Consider the following 21,901-nt stretch of genomic DNA (forward strand, 5'->3'; position numbering starts at 1 on the left):
AATACAGAATTAACATTGTGGTCTAGCACATGAGATTTTTTTTTAATCAGTCAAAGTGAAATAACATGGAAGAGAATAGGTAACTCAAGATTTTGAGTTGATTAGTGATATAAAATGATTAGATAATTCTAAAATATGTGGTTTTTGTGTAAAAGTATAAATTCTGAACTTGATTAATTCTACAATCAATACTAATTAATAAATATAATTCCATTAATTCTGTAAAATCTATTAATATTACAATAAAATTTACTTAAAAATGTATCAGACTGAAATTTTTAGAAAGTACTAAATATAAAGATAGTTTTAATAAATAAATCTCACTTTATGTATATTTAAGAATATGGTTGAGTAAATGCATATAACATAGATAATTAGGCATTTATCCTAATTTAGGGAATACCCAAATGCTGTATATTTTATAAAGGATATAAAAAATCCAGGGAAATAAGACACCAATACATGCTACAGTCAAATATAAATGCCGTGTATGATTAAGGCCATGTATGATTAAATTTAAAACTTCACCACCTTACAGTCCTGTGCTTTGGGAGCTATTGTCTGGAATTTTTATTAATTCATGATCTAAATTGAAGTTGCCAAATCAATATTTGGCAACCATCCCAAAGAGGCTTAAGATTTTATAGAGAAAATTATTTCAGATAAAAGGAATTCACATGTTGTATAGAGTTGTAGGGAGTCACAATTTAGTTTGGGAAGCCCATGTGTCTTAGTTATGTTGTGTAATAGGTAAAGAGTTAAATTTGAAATTGTCGGGCAATTTTCCCTCTACCCTTTTAGGCTGTTGGCTGAGATACTCTTGTAACAAAAAGACAAATTAATAGAAGTTTAGTAACATGGATACCTCCTCTATACATGGGAAAAGAACTCTCAGAAAGGCTCAAGCCATCACCCTAATAGTCCTCAGCTAAAGACAAAAGATGTTGTGGGTGGGGAGTCAGTTATGGGAGGTTACCAGGAAAAGCACAGTGAATAAAGGTAAAGTGTTGTGAAGATTTAGGTTCTTAGCCTTCCCCACTGAGAAGATTTTCTAGGAATTTAGTCATTCTTCTCTTCTTGGTACAGAGAGGGAGACACCCTTACAAATAGAGAATTCCCTTATAAATTTAATGTTTCTTACAAAAGGATAACTTCTACTCTGTTTTCAGAGCTTCACCTGTGTCTAACATTTCTTAAATAATTGCTATGCCAAAGAAGTGTATTTTTGCTCCTCCTCAAAACGTTCTATTCATTATCTCTTTTTTTTTTTTCTGGGAGCTTAAGTCAGTCCTCTCTGCCCACAAACTGTGATGAAGTGTAGTAGGTCTGCGCTGTAGTGCTCTGGCTTCCATTACAAAGAGGCATTTGTTCTTTTTTCACCAGACAACACAAATGATGTTCTAAAATTTCAAGAACCAATCATTGAGTGAACCAGAAAGTAGGGTGCCAATGTTAAGGACCGTTTTTTTTAGTTTATATTGTTCAAATTTAGGGTGCTTGAGAAAGTTCACACAGACATGCACAAACAAGGGTCCATTTGGTTATAAGAGTTCAGTTCAAAAAAGGAGCATGAATGTAGATTTCAAGATTTGTTCAGAGAATTGAATATGCACTATCTGAAAGGAAACATCACACTATATTTATATTTCTATTATAAACTAGTGTTTTGAAAAGATTTCCTTGGTTTCTTAAATATGGTTGGGTTCATAAAGGAAATTTACTTTCAGAAAACAGGTCTCTATTTTATCTGGAATGAGTAATGAAAATCTTGCTGCTTAGCTGTTCAAGGGAAGGACTATTTATACTGTGAGTTTTAAATAAGCCCATGTGCTAAGCTACTTTATTTAAGGGTTTAGACAAATTTTGTAGTACAGCCCCCAGGATGTTAGAGCTCTCTTTCCCGCACTTGGAGTCCTAGGCTTTGAGTTCAGTTTGTTTGTGTGTAACATACCTGTTGGTCAAGTTATTTTGCTTAGAAATTGACAGAGAATCTGTAAAGCATTCATAATGGAAAGACCCAAATGTGCTACCCACGGGACTAGTTAGCTGCTGCTTTGTCTTTTTTCTTTATTTTACCTCAAAATATTAAAAAAAGTTTTTACTTTGAAATTGATCTGTTTTCTCCAATTCTTTGTGCTCTTATTCTTATTACTGTAAATGACCGACACAAAACAGAACAAAATAAAACAAATCCCTGATTTTGAAAAAGAGATTATGGAAAAACAAAATTCCATATCACTAAAAACACCACCACCCTCTTCCCTTTGAATTTCCCTTTTCCTCTCTCCATTTTAAGCCCCCTCCACCCCATGTGGATTTTTCTGTACATTGTGATTTCCAACTGGTTTCTGGCAGGGTTTGATATTTGAATTTTCTGATAGACTTAATTTAGAGTCACTTTTTATTTTATTTTCCCCCAAACTGAGATTTATATATTTATTTGCTTATATATTTTTTAAAATTTAAATCCAAGTTAGTTAACATATAGTATAATAATGATTTCAGGAATAGAATTTTGTGTTTCATCACTTACATATAACATTGAGTGCTCATCCCAATGAATGTCCTTAATGCCTCTCACCCATTTAGCCCATCCCCCCAACGAACCCCCCCAAACCAATCCCCTACCAGCAACCCTCAATTTGTTCTCTGTGTTTAAGAGTCTCTTATGGTTTGTCTCCTTCTTTCTTTTTATCTTATTTTTGCTTCCCTTCCCTTATGTTCATCTGTTTTATATCTTAAATTCCACATTTGCGTGAAATCATATGATGTTTGTCTTTCTCTGACTGGCTTATTTCACTCAGCATAATACACTCTAGTCCCATCCACATTGTTGTAAATGGCAAGATTTCATTCTTTTTCATCACCAAGTAATATTCCAGTGTGTGTGTGTGTGTGTGTGTGTGTGTGTGTATCTCACATTTTTATCCATTCATCATTTGGACATTTGGGCTCTTTCTATGCTTTGGCTATTATCAGTAGCGCTGCTATAAACATTGGGGTGCATGTGCCCCTTTGAATCAGCACTTCTATATCCTTTGGATAAAAACTTAGGAGTGCAATTGCTGGGTCATAGGGTAGTTCTATTTTAATTTTAAGCTCCATACTAATTTCCAGAGTGGCTGCACCAGTCCGCATTCCCACCAGCAGTGCAAAAGAGATCCTCTTTCTCCACATCCTCACCAACATCTGTTGTTGCTTGAGCTGTTAAGTTTAGCCATAGAATCACTTTTTAAACACCTAATGTTTTATTTTACAACACCTTTTGATTCAGAGAATTATTGCAAACATAATACCGAGGGTTCCAGTATATCCCATACCCAGTTTTCTCTATAGTGAATATCTTACATTAGTATGGTACATTTATTATATTTATGAACCAATATTGATATATTATTTTTTTTGATACATTATTATTGACTAAAGCCCATGCCTTATTCATTTTCCTCAGTTTTTCTTGATAATGTCTTTTTTCTGTTCCAGGATCCCACCTAGGATGCCATATTGCATTTAGTTGTCATGTGTCCTTAGGTTTCTGTTGGCTGTGACAGTTTTTCAGATTTTCTGTGTGTATGTGTATTTTTTTAAGTAGGCTCCATATCCAATATGGGGCTTGAACTCACAACCCTTTCAAGAGTTGCATGTGTTTTTGATGACCTTGATAGTTTTAAAGATTACTGCTCAGCAGTTTTGTAGACTGTCTTTCAATTGGGATCTGTCTGATTTTTTTTCTCATTATTAGGCTTGGGTAATGTTTTTGAGGAGGAAAACCAAAATGGTAAATTACCATTTTTATCCCATCATGTCAGAGATATATACTATCAATATGACTTAGCACTCTTGATGTTGACTTTGTTTGGCTTGAGATGTTTGTCAGGTTAGAATCACATTTTCACTTTTTCCTGCAGACCATCAAAGCCTTTTCCTGATGATTTTAATGACATTTATTAGAGCTATAAGGAAGCTAACTGGTTTTTCTTTTGGTGTTTCTTTATCAGTGATGTTATGAAGCTGCTATAATTTTCTAAGTAGTTAGACAAAAATTTCAATAGTAGTAAAAACATCTTACCTTTTTTCATGTGTTGTAGGTGGGAATGAGATCCCGAAACCAGGGTGGTGATAATTCATCCAATGGGCATCTCTCCTGCCCCAAGTCCTCTATCATCAGCAATGCTGATGATAAAAGTCTCACAGAAGATGCAAAAAAGAAGAATAAATCAAATAGAAAGGAGGATGATGTCATGGCCTCAGGAACTGTCAAACGACACCTAAAACCATCTGGAGAAAGTGAGCGAAAGAATAAGAAATCCTTGGAGTTATCCAAAGAAGACCTTATACAGCTACTCAGTATAATGGAAGGAGAGTTGCAGGTAGAGTCAAATTTTCTCAACTATGTGTCTCTAGTTCCTAAGCTATAAAATGAGAGACCATTATGAATCCATCTCCCTCAGTGGACTGTGAATTTTATGGGGAAAGGGTCTATGTTTTTCTTATTAATTTCAAAATCGCTACCACAAGTTTGCACCAAATAAATGTTTGTGGAATGAATGAATGAATCAATGAATAGATGCTGATTCCAACTTGCAGCTTCTCGAGCAGCAGATGAGTTCTTCATGCTATGATGAACACAGGCTCCTGTACTTAGTAACCAGTAAGGTTATCTAATTTAGCCATTGACTGGTTGAAAGTTGTAGAAAAGTCATGATTATTAGAGGGCAGAGTTTAGATCATGGTTACTTTGCTTTTATTTATTTTTTTTAAAGGGAGATAAAGAGACACAGGGAAAGAGAGAAGGAGAGAGAAAGAGAGGGAGAAATAAAGAAAGCTTTGTTTAAATCAGACTTACTCTTTTCTCATTTTTTTTGTAATTTTCAGCTTTAATTTGCTACGTCATGGGAGTTGAGATGCACAAAAATAAGCAGAGCAATGTATTGTGAACATGTAATATTTTCACAAAACATTTTGAAGTCTATTATTTCACTTGATATCAACAAAAATGTGGATATTATTATCTCTATTTTATGAGAAGGAAACTGAGGCCCAGAAGTGTTAATGGTTTGTCCAGATCTCATTTTAGGCCTCCTGATCCTGGTTCAGTGCTCTTTCCACTGCCATCCTTACCACCCTTCTGTAGCTGCCATGAACAAGGTCTCCCATTAAGTGAATGCTTTTAGGGATCCAAGAGGGAGTTGGGACCCTTTTGAGTTTCTGAGCTCTGGACAATTGTGTTTCTGAAAGGGGAGGGGGGATAAAATCACTTTTTTTTTTTTTTTTTTGGAGAAGAGAATGACTTAAGAGTGAAGTTGCTATTTTCCTTTTTGTTTTTGTTAGGCTCAGCCTGCATGAGCCTCGAGGGGAATGCTAACAATTGTATGAAATGAAGCCTTTGTTTGGTGCTGTTACCATCAGAGATATTATTTGCAACCTACCTAAACTAGGGTGGGCTAGCCTGATCTGTTCCTGTTCTCATTTGTGTGTGCTCACAGATAAGAAAACCCCTGGGGAAAAGAGAAATAGAAAACATACAAAACTCAAATTTTAAACAAATAAACAAACACAATTGAATTTACCATTTATGAGTTGAGAAAAAATCACATTTACATTTCACAGGGAAAGATGAAATTTTCCAGAATACCACCATTATTAGAAATAGCTTCACCACTCCCAGAAAGATGATTGTTTTGTCTATTAACATTCATTGTGTAAGGATGCAGAATATATTAGCCTAACTTTTTAAGCTGCCGTCAATTGACAGATATTGACCTGAGTGGAAGGTACAATAGTTGTCTTGGAAATTTTCACAACACAGTGTCATCAGCTCACTTCTCGTCAAGCATGGTGACTTGTGTGAAGCCTGTGGCTCTTCCAGATTCTAATTTCTATAGAAGGCTATTTGTTGTATCATGGTGGACTCTGGAAGGTATTTAAGATTCCTGTGGCTTTTATACTCATGGTGTTGCCAGATATGGTTTCAGAGCCTAAGCATGCAAAATATAAGCCCACATGCCCAGAACATTAAGGAAATTAGCCAGAAGGTGCCAAAGAAATGCATTTTGTTCACCATTAAACTTTATAAATATGGGATACCTTACCTTACATAAGAGATATATCCTGAACAGCAAGAAACAAGCAAAAAGTATAAGGTATTTGTGGAGGAGTCAGTGAAAGAAAGGAGAAATGAAGGACCTGGTATATTAAGAAGTTTCACAGTTAATTCATTTGCAAAACAAATAATTCACCCCCCCTTATATATTTCTATGCACACACACACACACACATATGTAAGTGTATGTATTTGTAAATGCAGATTTTGCAATATTAGGTTTGTTTAAAATGAGAGTGTTCCTGTATTTAGAGCTGTATATCTATGTTCTTATAGCAGAAACCTGTCCTTTATTAGCATTGTCATGTGAGAGGGCATGTGTACTGTAGTTAAGGGTGGGAGGCAGTTGGCATTACCAAAGATGAGTGGGCTGGTACAAATGTGGCAGCTGTGTGCCAGGTTTGCCAGACTAGAGATAAGAAAAAAATCTATGTAAATTTCTTTTTCTTTTTTTTTTTTTACAAATAGTTTATTGTCAAATTAGTTTCCATATAACACTCAGTGCTCATCCCCACAAGTGTCCTCCTCCATGCCCATCCCCCCTCCCCCCCACATCCATCAGTCCTCAGTTTTTGTCAGCATTCAAGAGTCTCTCATGGTTTGCCTCTCTCCCTTTCCCCCACCATTTCCGCCCTTCTTCTCCCCCTTGTTCCTCAGTTAAGTTCCTCCTAATCCTCCTATACGTGCAAACATATGATATTTGTCCTTCTCTGCCTGACTTATTTCGCTCAGCATAACACCCTCAAGGTCCATCCATGTTGCTACACATGGCCAGATTTCATTGTTTCTCATTGCCATGTAGTATCCCATGGTATAGATAAACCACATCTTCTTGATCCATTCATCTGTTGATGGACACTTAGGCTCTTTCCATGTTTTAGCTATTGTGGAGAGTGCTGCTATGAACTCTATGTAAATTTCTGGTGCTGTGAAGACTGGCAGGGATATGTCTCAAGAGGTAAGTTACCTTCAGCTCAAGCCTGTATGCCATTCGGCTTGACATTTATGAACATTTAGTGAGTTGTCTCCCAGACCTTCAGAAAGCTATTCTTTACTCTCCCTTTATGGAATGGCTGGAGTTAGTGTTCCAACATTATATAAAACATTGGGGCTGACAGGCATCTTTGAGGTGTCTTATTCACCTCCTTTATATTACAAATGTGAAACTGACCCTCTGGCAAATTATGTGGCTTTCCCAAGGTTATATAGTGATTTAGTTAACATTTGCTCATTTCAAAATTCCTTGTCTCTCAGTTCAATTTTCTTCTCATTATATTATTTACATTGGGAATGTTCAAGGGTAAGATCCAAGACCTTTATGTTTATTCTTCATCTTGAGAATTTCTTTCAAGTAGACTCCCAGTGTGGACTCCAGGGCCCAAACCATTTTTTAGGTAAGAGAAATTGAGGAAGGTTTCTTTCACATCCAGGTGGTAGAGTATGATCTGAGCTTTGAAGTTTGGTGTGATCTGGATAGTGAGAAAAATGGCAAAAGGCCACATGGCCATGGTCTGAGCCCTACGCAACTTTGGGAGGCTTCATATTCACTACCTTAGGAGGGTGGTACCCAGGAATTGTGCAGCAGCTTAGCCTTGTGAAGACTAGAACCACTTGTCAAAAGAAGAGAGTGACACACAGGAAAAGGGGCTTGTAATATTGGGGAGATAGACCAAGATCAAGTCTGCCTTTAGGAGAGGTACTTGGGAAGTGACTTGGGGAAAAGGAGGAAATGGGAGTTCACTCAGGTTTTCCATCTCAATTTTCTCTTTCTCAGACTTGTTTTTAATCTCTTGTATTCTCTCCACGTAGATATCCAGTGGTTTGGACATTGTAAACAATTATGTGTATTTTCTGGTACCAATGGCCCTCCATCTTTGGAATCTGTTGTGTAATCTATGAGATTTGTTTAGCCAACATTAAAACAGCATGACCTTTATTGTTAGCCTTGGCTCTTTGCAAAATTCGCAAATTTGCTATTTTCTTTGCCAGTCCAGGTATCCAGTGAACTCTTGCAGTGCAACTCTTGATGTTTATTAGAGATGGAGTTGCCTTTCTCAGCGATTTTGTCATTTTAAGGAATCTTGTCTAGAACTGGTGATGTCATGACCCTTGTTTTGGAAAGGGACATCTTCCAGGCTTTATAAGCCACACCTTAGCAGATGCAAGCCTGTCATTTCAGCACAATGACTGGCCAATATTGCCTGCATAGAAGTAGCTGGGAATGGTTTTCATTATTACTCTTCTCTCATTGACTGCTTCCAATAAAAGTCTTTCTAATAAATTGGAACATTTTTACTTTCTGGGTGAAAAACTGGCTACATATTTCCCAGACTAAACTGAAAATAATGCAATAGTATACCTAGGCTATCACTTGGGCACTATGATTAATTTCCCCTTGTATTTGTCCAAAAACAGCACTTTAAAGAAGCCAGTTGAATTGGCTGTACTAAAAACGACAAAAGTTCAAAGGAAATGCTACTCACACCAAAAAGCCATAACACAGAAAACTTGGCAGAAGGCTATTCTTGTAAAATGATTCAAAAATAGGATACTAATTAAATCTTTTTTCTTCATGCAAAAAACATTTAGCTATTTTATATAGTAAATTCCCTTGATATATCCACTTGAATACATTTTAGAAAAGTTGACCCCTAAAAAGTTTTCATCATTTTTCCCTGTGTTCTTATATTTAGTTCTCTTTTACCTATGCAAAAGGAGGCTCCAAGAAATCTAGATAACATAACTAGATAATGCACCACCATTTCATTTGGCTTTGGTGGTTGCCAGGCAGAATCAAGAGACAGAATCATCTGCACATTGAAAAATGTACCTGTGTCCCATGTGACTGGTCAAAGGTGTTATATTTCAAAGATATTTACAAAATAGATAACATGCCTCTGAATTACTAGAAGTTTCCTTTATTCTTTCCTTTTGCAGTTCCTAGTCATTTTCTTTAATATTGTGATTAGTTTTTCTTTCCTTTTCTACCACCTACTGGAGATGAGCCCTCTACCTGCTCTTCTTTATTACTAACAGAGTTCATTTATTCTTAGGGCATTAATTTATTAATTCTAAATTGATTTTACAATATTTAAGACATAGTAATGTTCTAGAGGTCTGAAGAATGCAAAGATGATGAATAATAATACGTGACACTAAAGTTTGATGAGCTCCTACTATATGCCAAGCATAGTTTTAGGCACTGGATACTAGAGTAGTCATGAAGAAAGAGCTCCTGACCTAGTAGGATAAATGAGAATATGCAGGAATGAACATTCTATAAGGTAATTGCAATGCAAATTATAGGAGTACAAAGGAGCTAAAGAAAATCTCAGGAGATGAATGAAAGCTTTACTAAAGAATTGGACCATGAAGAATTGGTAGGCTTTGACAGGTAGAGATGAGTAGGGACCAACATGAACAAATTCAAACACAGAATGGGTAGGAAAATCTGGGTTATGTTTATCAGTAAATTGTCTCGCTTCATCAGAGAAGTATTTGTAGGAAGTGAAATTATGCCTGAATTTGCATACTATAAATAAGACATCTGAATAAAAACAATCAGAAGGATGGAGCACCTGGGTGGCATGGTCAGTTGAGCATCCAACTTCAGCTCAGGTTATGATCTCATGGTTCATGAGTTAAACCCCACATCCAGCTCACTGCTATCAGCTCAAAGCCTGCTTTGGATCCTCTGTCCAATCCCTTCTCCCCCTTTTGCCCTCTCTCTCTTTCTTTCTTTCTTAAATAAATAAATAAAAAAAACAGCCAGAAAAAGTGGGCATCCCAGGAGAGTGGAGTGATGCAGAAGTCAAGGGAGTAAAGATTGTAAAGAAGATTATGTCAGTCAAATCAGTAGAAAATTTCAGTTGGATATGACTGAAGGGTGTTCTTTGGGTTTGTGGATCTGGAGATTATAGGGATCATTTGCCAGAGCAGTTTCAGTGAGTTTAAATCTATTTTCAGTGGTTTGAGAAGTGAAGTTAAACAAATAGAATAACATGTTCTGTTGAAAATCTAGGAATTTAGAAAATCTTTTATTTTTATTTTTATTTTTGGTAACAGTTAATCAGAATTTTGTGGGGATTTTTTGGACATAGTCAAAAAAGCCAAATCCTCCCCCTCCTTTTTTTTAGTATACCTGTAAATTATTTATCTGGCACAGAGTAAGCCCTTAGTGTATATTGTTGACCTCCTGCTTTGAAATCACTACATTGCTCTTCTCTACTTTTGAGCATTAAGTGAAACATAAGGTTATTAGAAAGTAGGAGGCTAAAACAGTATGAATGCCAAGCCTTAGGGGGGAATGCTGTAGAACCCCAAAGTTTTGGTAGTTGATCTTATTAGTGTTGACTTTGGGCCTCAGTTTACTCTCTGTCTATACAATACATACACTTCCTCCTATCTGGGGTTGTTGTGATTACTATACTCAGCGAATATAGATGTTATTGGATGGACAGCTTTGCATAAGAAAGTAGAAGAAAGACAGGGTAGTAGCTAGTGGGAAACTCAGATCAGTGGAGGGTTTTTAATGATGAAAGAGAATATGTGTTAATGGGTTAAAGGATTATAGGACCAGCAAGGAGCAAGGTCATGGATGTAGGAAAGAGCAAGGGTTTTTGATGAAGCAGAGTCTTGGAGGAACCAGGAGGGAGGGAAAAAAAGGTATGGTTTGGGTGCTGATCTTGAGTTTGCCCTTGAAAAAGAAGGATTATTTTATCTTCTGTGACAGAGGGAGGAGAATGAATGAATGAATGGGGATGAAGATACTGTTTGTAGCGGAGGGTTGAGTGGTTGAGGGAGCTCTCCTGAAAGCCTCAACTTTCTCAGCAAGGAAAAGACAAAGTTATGTTCTGCTGTAAATGGGAAGAGCTGGGCCAAGCGGCAGCTTTAAGGATAATTATAGAAATGCCGAATCGCTGCTGAAGGGAATGTTAGAGGAAGGTGATTGTGGACAGAGAGGAGCATTGATAAGTGAAGTTTAGGATTTAGCCAGCAGAGGCCATGTGTTTGCAGTGGCATTTTTTTAAATGTTTATTTTTGAGAGAGAGGGAATGAGGGGGGGAGGGGGGGAAGAGAGAGAGGGAGACAGAGAATTCAAAGGAGACTCCACACCATCAGTGCAAAACCCAACATGGGGCTTGAATCCATGAACCATGAGATCATGACCTGAGCCAAAGTCAGATGCTCAACCAACTGAGCTACCCAGACACCCCCATTGGTTTGTTTAGAAGCTGAAGTTTAAAAGGAGAGATATATTTTATAGCACTGGATCTAGAGTTGCAGTCATCTAAGTGGGTGCAGTGGGAAGACAAATGTGGAAGAAAGTGATACGTGTTGGTGAGACACTGCCCAGCAAGGAAGAGATATGGGGAGGAATGAGCAGGTCAGTTGGAGGCCAGGCATGAGAGGGCTGGAAGGACTTGAAGTTGAGCCTTTGCACTTAAGTTTTGTGTGTTGTGCAATGTTACCTAGTGTATGGTCCTGGGAGTAGAAGTGTAGACAATCAGAATTCATGAGGTCCAGGAATAGTAGAGTTAGGACATTGGCTAAATCTCCCACATGAATGTTAAAGTCTCCTAGGCTGATAGTAGGATTTGGGATGAAGAATGTGTCTGTATCACAATAAATACAGAGAGTTGGGGATTAGAATGTCAGCAGATAGCTGCTGCCAACCTACTTTTTCTTAAGTGTTTCTCTGATCATGTCATTCTGTTGCTTAGGAATTTACAAGAGGCCTCTAGACTCTTCAGATTTATATCTACTTTGCTCAGACTGGCCTGCAGAAGCTATTTATTAAGTGGCTTCCCCTTAGCTATTGCCATTCATTTTTGATATTCTTTAACATGACCATTCCTATCCAATCAGATAGTCTCTACATTCTTCCCCAACCTGACATGTATACATGCACACACAATCTCCAACACTATCCTCATCCCAGTGGGTTCCCCCCCTCATGTTTCTTTATATTTTTCCTACCTTATGAGTACTTACAAGACAAATACTGGGGCTTCTTAGGAAGATTCAGTGTATATATTTGCCCTTGTTCCATCCATACCTCCTTCGTGGACTAGTCAACATGTCTTTTCTCTTCTTTTATTAAAGACTTTATTTCTCAAGAGGAGTTTCAGGATCACAGCAAAAATTCAGAGGAAGGTACACATTTCCTATATATCTTCTGCTCCCACGCATGTACAGCCTCACCATTATCAACATCCCTCACCAGAGTGGTACCTTTGTTACAATGAGGAACCTACACTGATACACCATTATCACCCAAAGTCCATAGTTTACATTAGAGTTCACTCTTGGTGTTGTATGTTCTGTGGGTTTGGACAAGTGTGTAGAGACATATACCCACTATTGTAGTATTATATAGACTATTTTCACTGCCCTAAAAATCCTGTGTTCTGCCTATTCATTCCTACTCATTCCTCTCCCCCCCACCCCCAACAATATTTCTTTTAGGAACTACCACAGGCTTATCTCCTCTGTGAAGATTTTCCTAAATAATTGCTCTCCAAGACTTGTCTTTTTCTTGTCATGAATTCCCACATTATTCGGGTATAAGTGTAAATCATAGCATCCTGTAAATACACATTCCCTAAGTGTATTTATGGGACAACTTGTTTCTGTTGTCTGAAATAACTTGAGAGGGTATTGTGTCTTCTGCTTCTTTCATATGCCTCATTGGACCCAGAAAAGGGCTAGGCATATCATTGATAGCTTATTGGTAACTGTTAATTAATCTTGGAATGTCTTAATACCTATACCTAATACCTATGAGGCAGCTATAGATTAATTTTTAATGTCTAAAAAAGACTTTGAGCTATGTAGAGAAAGTAAAAGTATCACAGTATATATAATGCTATTGAATTAACAGGAATGGTCCCAAATATTTCAATTAAAATCCTACTACAATACTATGACTCTGTTTTTTTGTCATCTTTTTTTTTTTTTTNCTCTGAAACAGGCTCCAGGCTCTGAGCTGGCAGTCAGCACAGAGCCCAACGAAGGCTCGAACCCACGAACCGCGAGATCATGACCTAAGCGAAAGTCGGACGCCTAACCGACTAAGCCACCCAGGCGCCCCAGTTTTTTTGTCATCTTTAACAAGCAATGTCATAACTCCACTGGGGATGGTGATAACCAGTTCAGATGGAATTACCTAGTGACATCAAGCACAACAGGCTTGTCCTATGGGGGTACCATTTATCACTTTTTTATTTAGAGATGGCCTTTCTTTTCCTAAGTGAGCTCCATTTGTCACATGGTAAAGCCTTCTGTGGAATCTCTGTACTTCTAAAGAATGAGGCTTTTAGTTACTCTGTATGGCTTTTTAAATTGATGACTCACCTGCACTTAATACACTCCATCTTTAGAATCTTAGGCTGAGGTCACCCTGAGCAAGGCTGCCCAGTGAAACCTCACACCACCAAAATGGTCAGCATGCTGAGAATGGTATGTCTTTGCTAAGTTTAGGAGGCAGCAAAGAAGACAGGTTACTTTCTGATTAAAATCAAGACCAGATCTCATTCTTTGTTGAATACTATGCTTCAGAATCTCATGTGTCCAGTAGTATTGTCAGTATTTTGGCAGAGACCATTGGTGTCTGATTTTCATTGTTCAGGCAGAATATTTTTAGTTCTTCTAGTAGAATCACAAAGTTGATTTCTCTATGGTGAGAATAATGTATTCATTGGCACTATAAGGGAAAACCTTGGTTTTATTGAGAAATGTAGAAAAATATATCAATATGTAGTAGAGAAAGTGTCCCATAAATAAATCTATTTATTATTTTATGAAACTCTAAACATGGGAAAAAACTATAGAGGTACTATGGAAAACATGGAAAATCCGCTCCCCATGGCTTTAGTTTATATTTTTTTTAGTGAAAGTGACCTCTATTACTCTAGTAAGTAAAACTATACCTAAATATCTAATTTACTTATGTAAATATTTCCTAATTATTTGGGCATGTGGTCTTATTACATGGAGCCTTTTTAAAGTAAAATTAGAGTTTATACAGATAACCATTATGAGAAATATGTGTTAAATGGAGTAGGATGTGGGGTGGATTGCCATTTTAATCTTTTCTGAAGATATGCACATTAAAAATAGAGATTGACCTTCAGGATAGTGACCTAGAGTAAGGATGCTTCAAGGAAACATTGGGTGACCGTGAAAATTTTGGCTTCATTTTGTAACTGTCATGGTACTTTACCCCTTGCGTCACTTTATGTATTTTCTCATTGGAGGTGGTAAGCCAGTATTAGTGGCAGAACTATCTGTCAACCAGGGACCAGATTGTGTCCTACCCTGAAAACACTGTCACCATAATCTCTTTATTGTTGGCTGAATGATGAAATAGATGTCTGGAGTTTCCTTTAAAATTTCCTCTAGGGGCACCTGGGTGGCTGAGTCGGTTAAGTGTCCAACTTTCGCTTAGGTCGTGATCTCGTGGTTCGTGGGTTCGAGCCCCGCGTCGGGCTCTGTGCTGACTGCCAGCTCAGATCCTGGAGCCTGTTTCAGAGTCTGTGACTCCCTCTCTCTCTGACCCTCCCCTGCTCACGCTGTCTCTCTCTCTTTCCTAGAAATAAATAAAACATTAAAAAAAAAATTCCTCTAAAGTTTCCAGCCTCTCATCCCCACAAAAAGTATATGAGGAGATACATAGGTGGTTTATTATACTTGTTTGTTCACTTGGGTGTATGTTTAAAACTTTCCCATAATTCAAAGTTTAAAAAAAACCAAATAAATGGCAATGAAAAGGCAAAAGAAAAATAATCACGTTTATATTGCCCATGTGTCCTCCCTGTGCAACCTACTATATACCAGCATCTTCATTATTTTATTTAATGTTTACAATAGCCCTAAAAAGTTAGATGAATGAATAGGAGCTTAGATGGCTTAAGCAAACTCCTCCAAGAATGCCCTAGTAAGATGTACTGCGCCTTGTTGACTCCAAGGCCAGTACCTATCGTATGCCAGAAAAATAATATGCTACTATTGGTTTTGTAGTTCAAATGGAAGAACAAACTTGCTGGAAAGAGAAACCTATTCCACAGATAGGAAGAAGTATCTATTATTTGCCAACAAACTTTTTCCATACAAAATAACAAATTTTGAAATTTACAACTTGGAATAATTTTTTGGTCTCCACATCACAAATTGATGGTTAGGTTCCTTTTAGTAGATTGCCTCATCTCCTTGCCTGTATCGTGCCTTCTTTTCATGCTTCTCAGTAGGATTATAACAAACTGAACCATAGAATCACTTGTAATGAAACCAGTTGTGACTAACGTCAACGTCATTGCTTAAGGGGTGATTGAAAACATTGAAAAGCAAAGTAAAATCTTCACTTTAAGTTAGGTACATTTTTCTGATTTACACTGTTAAACCACATAAAACATTTTTATAGTTTTTCAATGTTTTTAAAAAATGTTTCATTAAAAAATGTTTTATTTATTTTTGAGAGAGAAACAGAACATGAGTGGGGGAGAGGCAGACAGAGAGGGAGACACAGAAGGTGAAGGAGGCTCCAGGCTCCGAGCTGTCAGTGCAGAGTCTGATGCAGGACTTGAACTCCCTAATGGTGGGACTCAAACTCACGAACTGTGAGATTGTGACCTGAGCTGAAGTCAAATGCTTAACCAACAGAGCCACATAGGCACCCCTAATTATTAAATGTTTTTAAGAGTAGGGGCACCTGGGGTGGCTCAGTTGGTTGAGTGACCAACTTTTGATTTCAGCTTTGGTTATGATCTCGTTTGTGGGATCACATCAGGCTCTGTGCCGATATCATGGAACCTGCTTGGGATTCTCTCTGTCCCTCTCACTCTGCTCCTCCCCCATTCTCTCTCTCTCTCTCTCTCTCTCTCTCCCCTCCCCGATTAATAAATAAAATTAAAAAAAATAAATCTTTTTAAGAGTAAAATGCAGGGGCACCTGAGTGGCTCAGTCAGTTGAGTATCTGACTTTAGCTCAGATCATGATCTCATGGTCCATGAGTTCGAGCCCCATATTGGGCTTGCTGCTGTCCGCACAGAGCCTGCTTCAGATCCTTTGTCTTCCTCTCTTTCTGCCCCTCCCCCACTCATGCTCTCTCTGTAAAAAATAAACATTAAACAAACAAACAAAGACTAAAATGCAGAACTACATATCTAAACCATGGTGAGTTTAAATTGATGGTGTCCAAATTACTGAGATGTTTCTGTATAAGTACTGCTTATAACTGCTAGAAACTTGACATTGTTTACAAATTCCAGGGATAGCTTTTACCTCTTTTTTTATTCCCTTCTCTCTTTTGAGCAGGTCCAGGGACACTCCTCAAAGTTACTGGGCAAAGACTTAGTAGATAAAGAATGGCCCTTTTTCAGCACTTCCAAATGATCTTCCTTTGTTTCAGCCCCAGTGATCTTCAGGAGACCTTTCCATGTACAGTGGTGACGAAGGACTTGTTCAGAATCTCTTGTGACCTGTGGCATTCTTAGGTCTGCCAGGTGGGGTTACGAGTGCAGACAAAGTGTGGAATATTTTTCTTTGCAAAGCTAATTGACCCACATGGGACTTGATCTGGTTTCATAAGCATCATGTCAACCAGTCACAGACTAGCGTCGAAACACATGATGGGCTCAAAGAGACTCACATCACGTGATTGTCAACAGAAAAATACTTTTTGTCCTAACTGTTTGTATTTAAAAGAGAAAGCAGGGTGCCCATGAAAAATTTTGAAATCATTTCCTTGTGATCAAAAAGAACATTGTCACTTGGTCTTTTCAGCTAACATGTAATTCTATCTGTGGATACCATCTTCTGCTTCAACAATGTATACGTTTGTATTGGCAGGAAAGAACTTTTATTGACCTTTCCGAACAGCAGCCATTAATCTCTAACAATACTTAACTCCCACATTAAGCATTTCCTGATCAAGGGTCTGAAAGGAAACAAGAAACAATGTGCACAAATTTTAGCAGACTCTGCTCTATTCCTGCCTTTTAAAAGTTGTAATAATAAAAGCACATTTGCAAGTTCATGGCTCTGTGGGGAATAGCTAATTTGTGAGGAAAACCAGCAATAAATCAAGGCTTTGTATGTTTCTAAGCAAATGCAAAAAATGGTCTGATGGGTTCAAAACGAACTTCTACCAATGAAAATGAGTGTCCCCTGAACAGTGGTGTTACTGCTTTTGAACCTTACATGGATCTTTCCTAGATGGCATATTACAGTACCTGTCATCTTGGACTAGTGAAAAAAATTTCATATGTGATATAAATAGATATTATATGTGATGAATATTATTATTTTTTAAATATGTCTTTATTTTATTTTGGGAGACAGAGACAGAGAGCAAGTGGGGGAGGGGCAGAGAGAGAGGGGGAGACACAGAATCTGAAACAGGCTCCAGGCTCTGAGCTGTCAGCACAGAGCCCGACACGGGGCTCGAACCCACCAACTGTAAGATCATGACCTGAGCCGAAGTTGGACGCTTAACCAACTGAGCCACCTAGGCTCCCCTGTGATAAATATTATATAATATGAGTGTGATCATTGGGCTGTATATATAGTTTTTAGTTAACAATTTTTTTTCTTAACCTCAAAGCAATGTGCAGAATGAACTATGTTCTGAAACCACCAAAATGTACACAACTTTTTTTCTTTAATGGAATGTTAATTCCTGGCTTGACGTTTACAAAAGACAGTCAATTGAGTGCACAGTTGAATACACAGCTTGAGCCCTGAGTATTTGTTTTCTTTGCAATATCTTGACTTGTTTATAGGTACATGTGGCGTAACCTGTCAACTTGAAGTGCCAGGTATGCTGACTGCAAAATACCTGGGCAAAGACACATCCCGGGGAAAACAAACTTACACATCCTGACAGGGAGACATTTCCGGTGTCACTGAAGATTTGCACACAGGAGACTCTAACCTTTGCACTTCCTTTCTTTCTCTCTAGAGCTATAATTACTCTAGAGCTATAAAGGATATAGGGAAAGGATATTTACCTTCTTCACCTGTAAGGCAAGATGCAGTTGGATAAGATCCCATTTTCCCCTGAGGCTCACTGTCTCACGCAATGATTACACATACCACACTTTTATCTACCTGCAGTGAAGATGGATCAACAATCTGGTCATTCCTATTGATTATCTACCACCATATGATAGCTGATTCAACTGACCAAGGAATAATTGACATAACTGGTTAGATATGGAATGTTGGCTAGGTAGTGGAGGGAATGCGAAGGGAAAGAATAAGCATAGGGCCCCTGACCTCAAATAACTGGAGAGACATGATATCCACTGTCCTTTCTTCACTTCAGGCATGCTCACCACCTTTCACATGGTTTGTTGCCATAGCCTCCTAACTGATATTCCCTTCCTGTGGTCTTGTCACCCATCATTCTCTGTATCAGTCAGCTTTTTAATACAAATCAGTCAAGCTTTCCTCTGCTTAAAATATTCAGAGGCTCCCTATTGCTCTGAAAGGCTTTCATGGACTGGCACCTGCTCACCACTCCAGCCTCATCTTTCACTGCATGCCCCCCATCTGTGGTCCCACCATACTGACATGTCTGTAGCTTTTGAATCATTTCCTGTGTTAAATACTATTGAGAGTCTTCTCTTTCATTATGCATTATGCAAATGATCTTAAGGAAAAGGCACTAATATTTCACGTTTCAAGCTGATGAAAGCCATGCATTGACTCTATTCATTGATTTTTGTACTACTTTCTTTTTAATGCCATTTCCACATCAGGTGAAGGTCATTAGGCAGGGAAAACAATTCTCCATACAAATACCTATTATTAGGCTAATGCTTAAAAGCTATTCCATTACTTGTTATAGCTTGCTCACATGTTTTTTCAAGGACTTTATGGGAGAGGACTTCCGTTTTGTCCAGGTGTTCAGAGATGTTTGTATTTTGATAGAGTGTCATTTTTGTATCTGTTCCAAAGTGGTGGAGTCTTATTGTAATTACATGTTCAGGAATCATGTTGTAATTATAAGTGTATGGATAGAGTCATGCTCTGATTTAGTAAATCCAAAAATCAGGCCAAACATAAAATAATTCTAGGGGTAAATCTTATATATTTAAAAAACTTATGTTAAAAATACTTTTTGTGTGATTTAAAACAATTTTATTATCTTTCCTTTTTGTTGAGCATAATTGTCATATAACATAGTAGTTTCAGGTGTACAACATAATGATTTGAAATTCATATACATTGTAAAATGTTCATCACAGTAAGTCTAGTTAAAATATTTTATTTAAAAATTGAATGATTAATTCACAAATATGGTTGAAGAGCTAGAAAAAGGTATAATGTACACAAGTAAGTATATTTTCTTTAAGTTTTTTTTTTTACACAAATGGAACATATTATTATGTACACTGTTCTGTAACTGGCCCTTTACAGATATCAAATATAACTTGGAAATCTTTTCCTATTAGAAATTACAGAGATTTTACATTGTTTTTAATGGCTGTGGAGGGTATAGTGGGTAGTTGGGTCTGTGGCTTAGTGCGGTTTCCAGTTGATGGGAATTTAAACTGTACCTAGTTTTTTGCTCTGACAGTCAATGCTGCATGAATATATTATACATACATCTTATTACACATGTAAGAGTATTTCTCTTGGTCATAGTCCCCAGCAATTGTAACTGCTGAGTGAAAAGATATATACATCTGTAGAAGATTTTGTTAAATTGCCTCAGTCTGTTTCTCACACTTTTGCCAACACAGTATATTATCATGTTGCTGATTGGGTGTTTTAATTCCTCTGCCAGTCCAAAAGGTGAAATGGGTATCTTCTTGTAGTTTTAAGTTACATTTCTCTTCTGATTGAGGTTGAGTATCTTTTCAAATGTTTTTAGAGGTATTTTTTTATCCTTTTCTGTGACTAGTCTGTTTCTATCCCTTGCCTGTTTTGGGGGTTGTACTGTTGGTCTTTTATTGATTAATAAGAGCTCTTGGTATAAAGAAATTATACTCATATCTGTGATATGAGCTGTAAATGAAATATTTTTTCTACCTCATTATTTTTATTTTGACTTTGCCTTTGGCATTTCTTGCTATGCAGAATTTCTTATTACTATTATTAGTCAGACATCAATCTTTTATGGCTTCTGATTTGGATCAAATTTAGAAATCCCTTCCCACTTTTAGATTATGAAAACTTTCAAACTTTCTTCTGGTCCTTTTTTTTCCTTCCAGTTTTCCCATTATTTTACCCAGCTAGAATTCAGCTTTGTTTAAAGTGACTCACTTTACTTTAAAAAAAAAAAAAAAAAAGGTNTCTAGATATTTCAAACAGAAAGGAGTCAATAAAGGGATTTAATTATACAGATGCTAGAAAACTGAAAGAGTGAAAAGAGAATGTTGAGGTAACCAGAGATAATAACTGCCTACCTCTAGAACTGGGGAGACAAAGGGAAGAGGTAGAATGACTAGAACTAGTTGTTCAGAGGGGGCACCTCTCTGAAGAGGGAGCTGGTTCTAGAAGGTCTGAAGAAGCCGGAACTAGAACAACATTGTCAGAAACAGGACTAAACAGAAAGGCGCCTCCCATCCTCCCCTTCCCACCTTTCAATATCCCTCTAGTGACTCCTATTGGCAGGCAGAACCCAACAGGAAGCAGCAAGCATAGGACTCTAGGAAATGTAATTTGCAGACTTTCAGACTCAGTATCACAGAGTAGAATAAAGATAATTGATTTTACAACTGAGCAATAATAAATAAATAACCATTCATTGATTTTTTTGGTTTTCCCCCTGTGATTTGAAATGTCACTTTATCTTATAATATTTATCTCGTTCTGAGTTATAGTTCAGCACATAGGTTTCTCTGCCTATTTCGTGCTTTAGTATTACATTGCTCTAATTAGTTTAGCACTATAATGTGTTTTGTGTGTGGAAAGACCTGTCCACTCTCACTACAGTGTTTCTAAATTTTCCCAGTTATTCTTATTTAAAAGAGATGACTTTATAATTAATGGATCTTTAAAGGAATTTAAAAATCAGGATTTGTGGGTTTTTTTGCAAGACACTTGCTTTTTAAAAATATTTTTCATTGTTCATGGTAATTAGAATCTCCCTGTGTTAGGTGCTTAACAAATATGTGCAACTATCTAACATTTAAAATGTCATAATGTCTTTTTTTTATTGCATTCCTATGACCTCCAAATCACTTTTAGTTTTAATTTTATCTTATTGGCAATGATTGAGTGTATAGAGAAAGTGCAGAGATCTTTTCCTTTGTCAACAGTTCTTTATTTATTTCTTCGCTTTGTGTTGATGTGAACCACCAGAAACAGGGACCTAACCAACAAGCTTTATCCAGACTAGAGCTGGTGGCTTGGATTAATGTGGTAACAGTGGTGGTGGTGGTGAAAAGTGCTCAGATTCTGTACAAATTTTGTAGGAGGCAGATTTGATGGCAGGTTGAGTGTGGAATATGTGTGAGAGAGATTGTCTAAGGCTGACTCCAAGGTTCTTTGGCCCAGCAAATGGATAACAGAAATTGTCATTCACTAAGATAGGGAAGACTGAAGGTGGAGTGGAATGGAGTAGACAGGTGGAGACCGGCAATACAATTTTACGCATCTTAATTTTGAGATGCTGTTAGATATTCAAGTACAGAGAGATATTCAGTAGGAATTTAGATATGAGTCTGGAGTTCAGGGAAAAGGCTGGGCTGGAGTTATCAATTTAGGAGTCACCTGTGTGTAGATGGTATTTAATTCCATGCAACTGGATGAAATCATGAAGACAGTAAATGTAGAAAAGGTAAAAGG

At 37.3% G+C, this 21,901-nt stretch overlaps 1 protein-coding gene across 2 annotated transcripts in view; it reads left to right on the forward strand.

Annotated features, from left to right (window-relative positions):
* Positions 1-21,901, forward strand: part of FILIP1 (filamin A interacting protein 1) — a 179,420-nt gene that overhangs the window by 74,670 nt on the left and 82,849 nt on the right. For both annotated transcript variants that reach the window (XM_077770239.1, XM_077770234.1), the window contains exon 2: positions 4,089-4,370. In XM_077770239.1, the coding sequence (XP_077626365.1) occupies positions 4,095-4,370 (276 nt within the window). In that variant the 5' untranslated portion in view covers positions 4,089-4,094. The remainder of the gene's footprint in view (positions 1-4,088; positions 4,371-21,901) is intronic.

Source organism: Crocuta crocuta, unplaced genomic scaffold (genome assembly GCF_008692635.1).
Source record: "Crocuta crocuta isolate KB4526 unplaced genomic scaffold, BGI_CrCroc_1.0 scaffold270, whole genome shotgun sequence".
Classification (NCBI taxonomy): domain Eukaryota; kingdom Metazoa; phylum Chordata; class Mammalia; order Carnivora; family Hyaenidae; genus Crocuta; species Crocuta crocuta.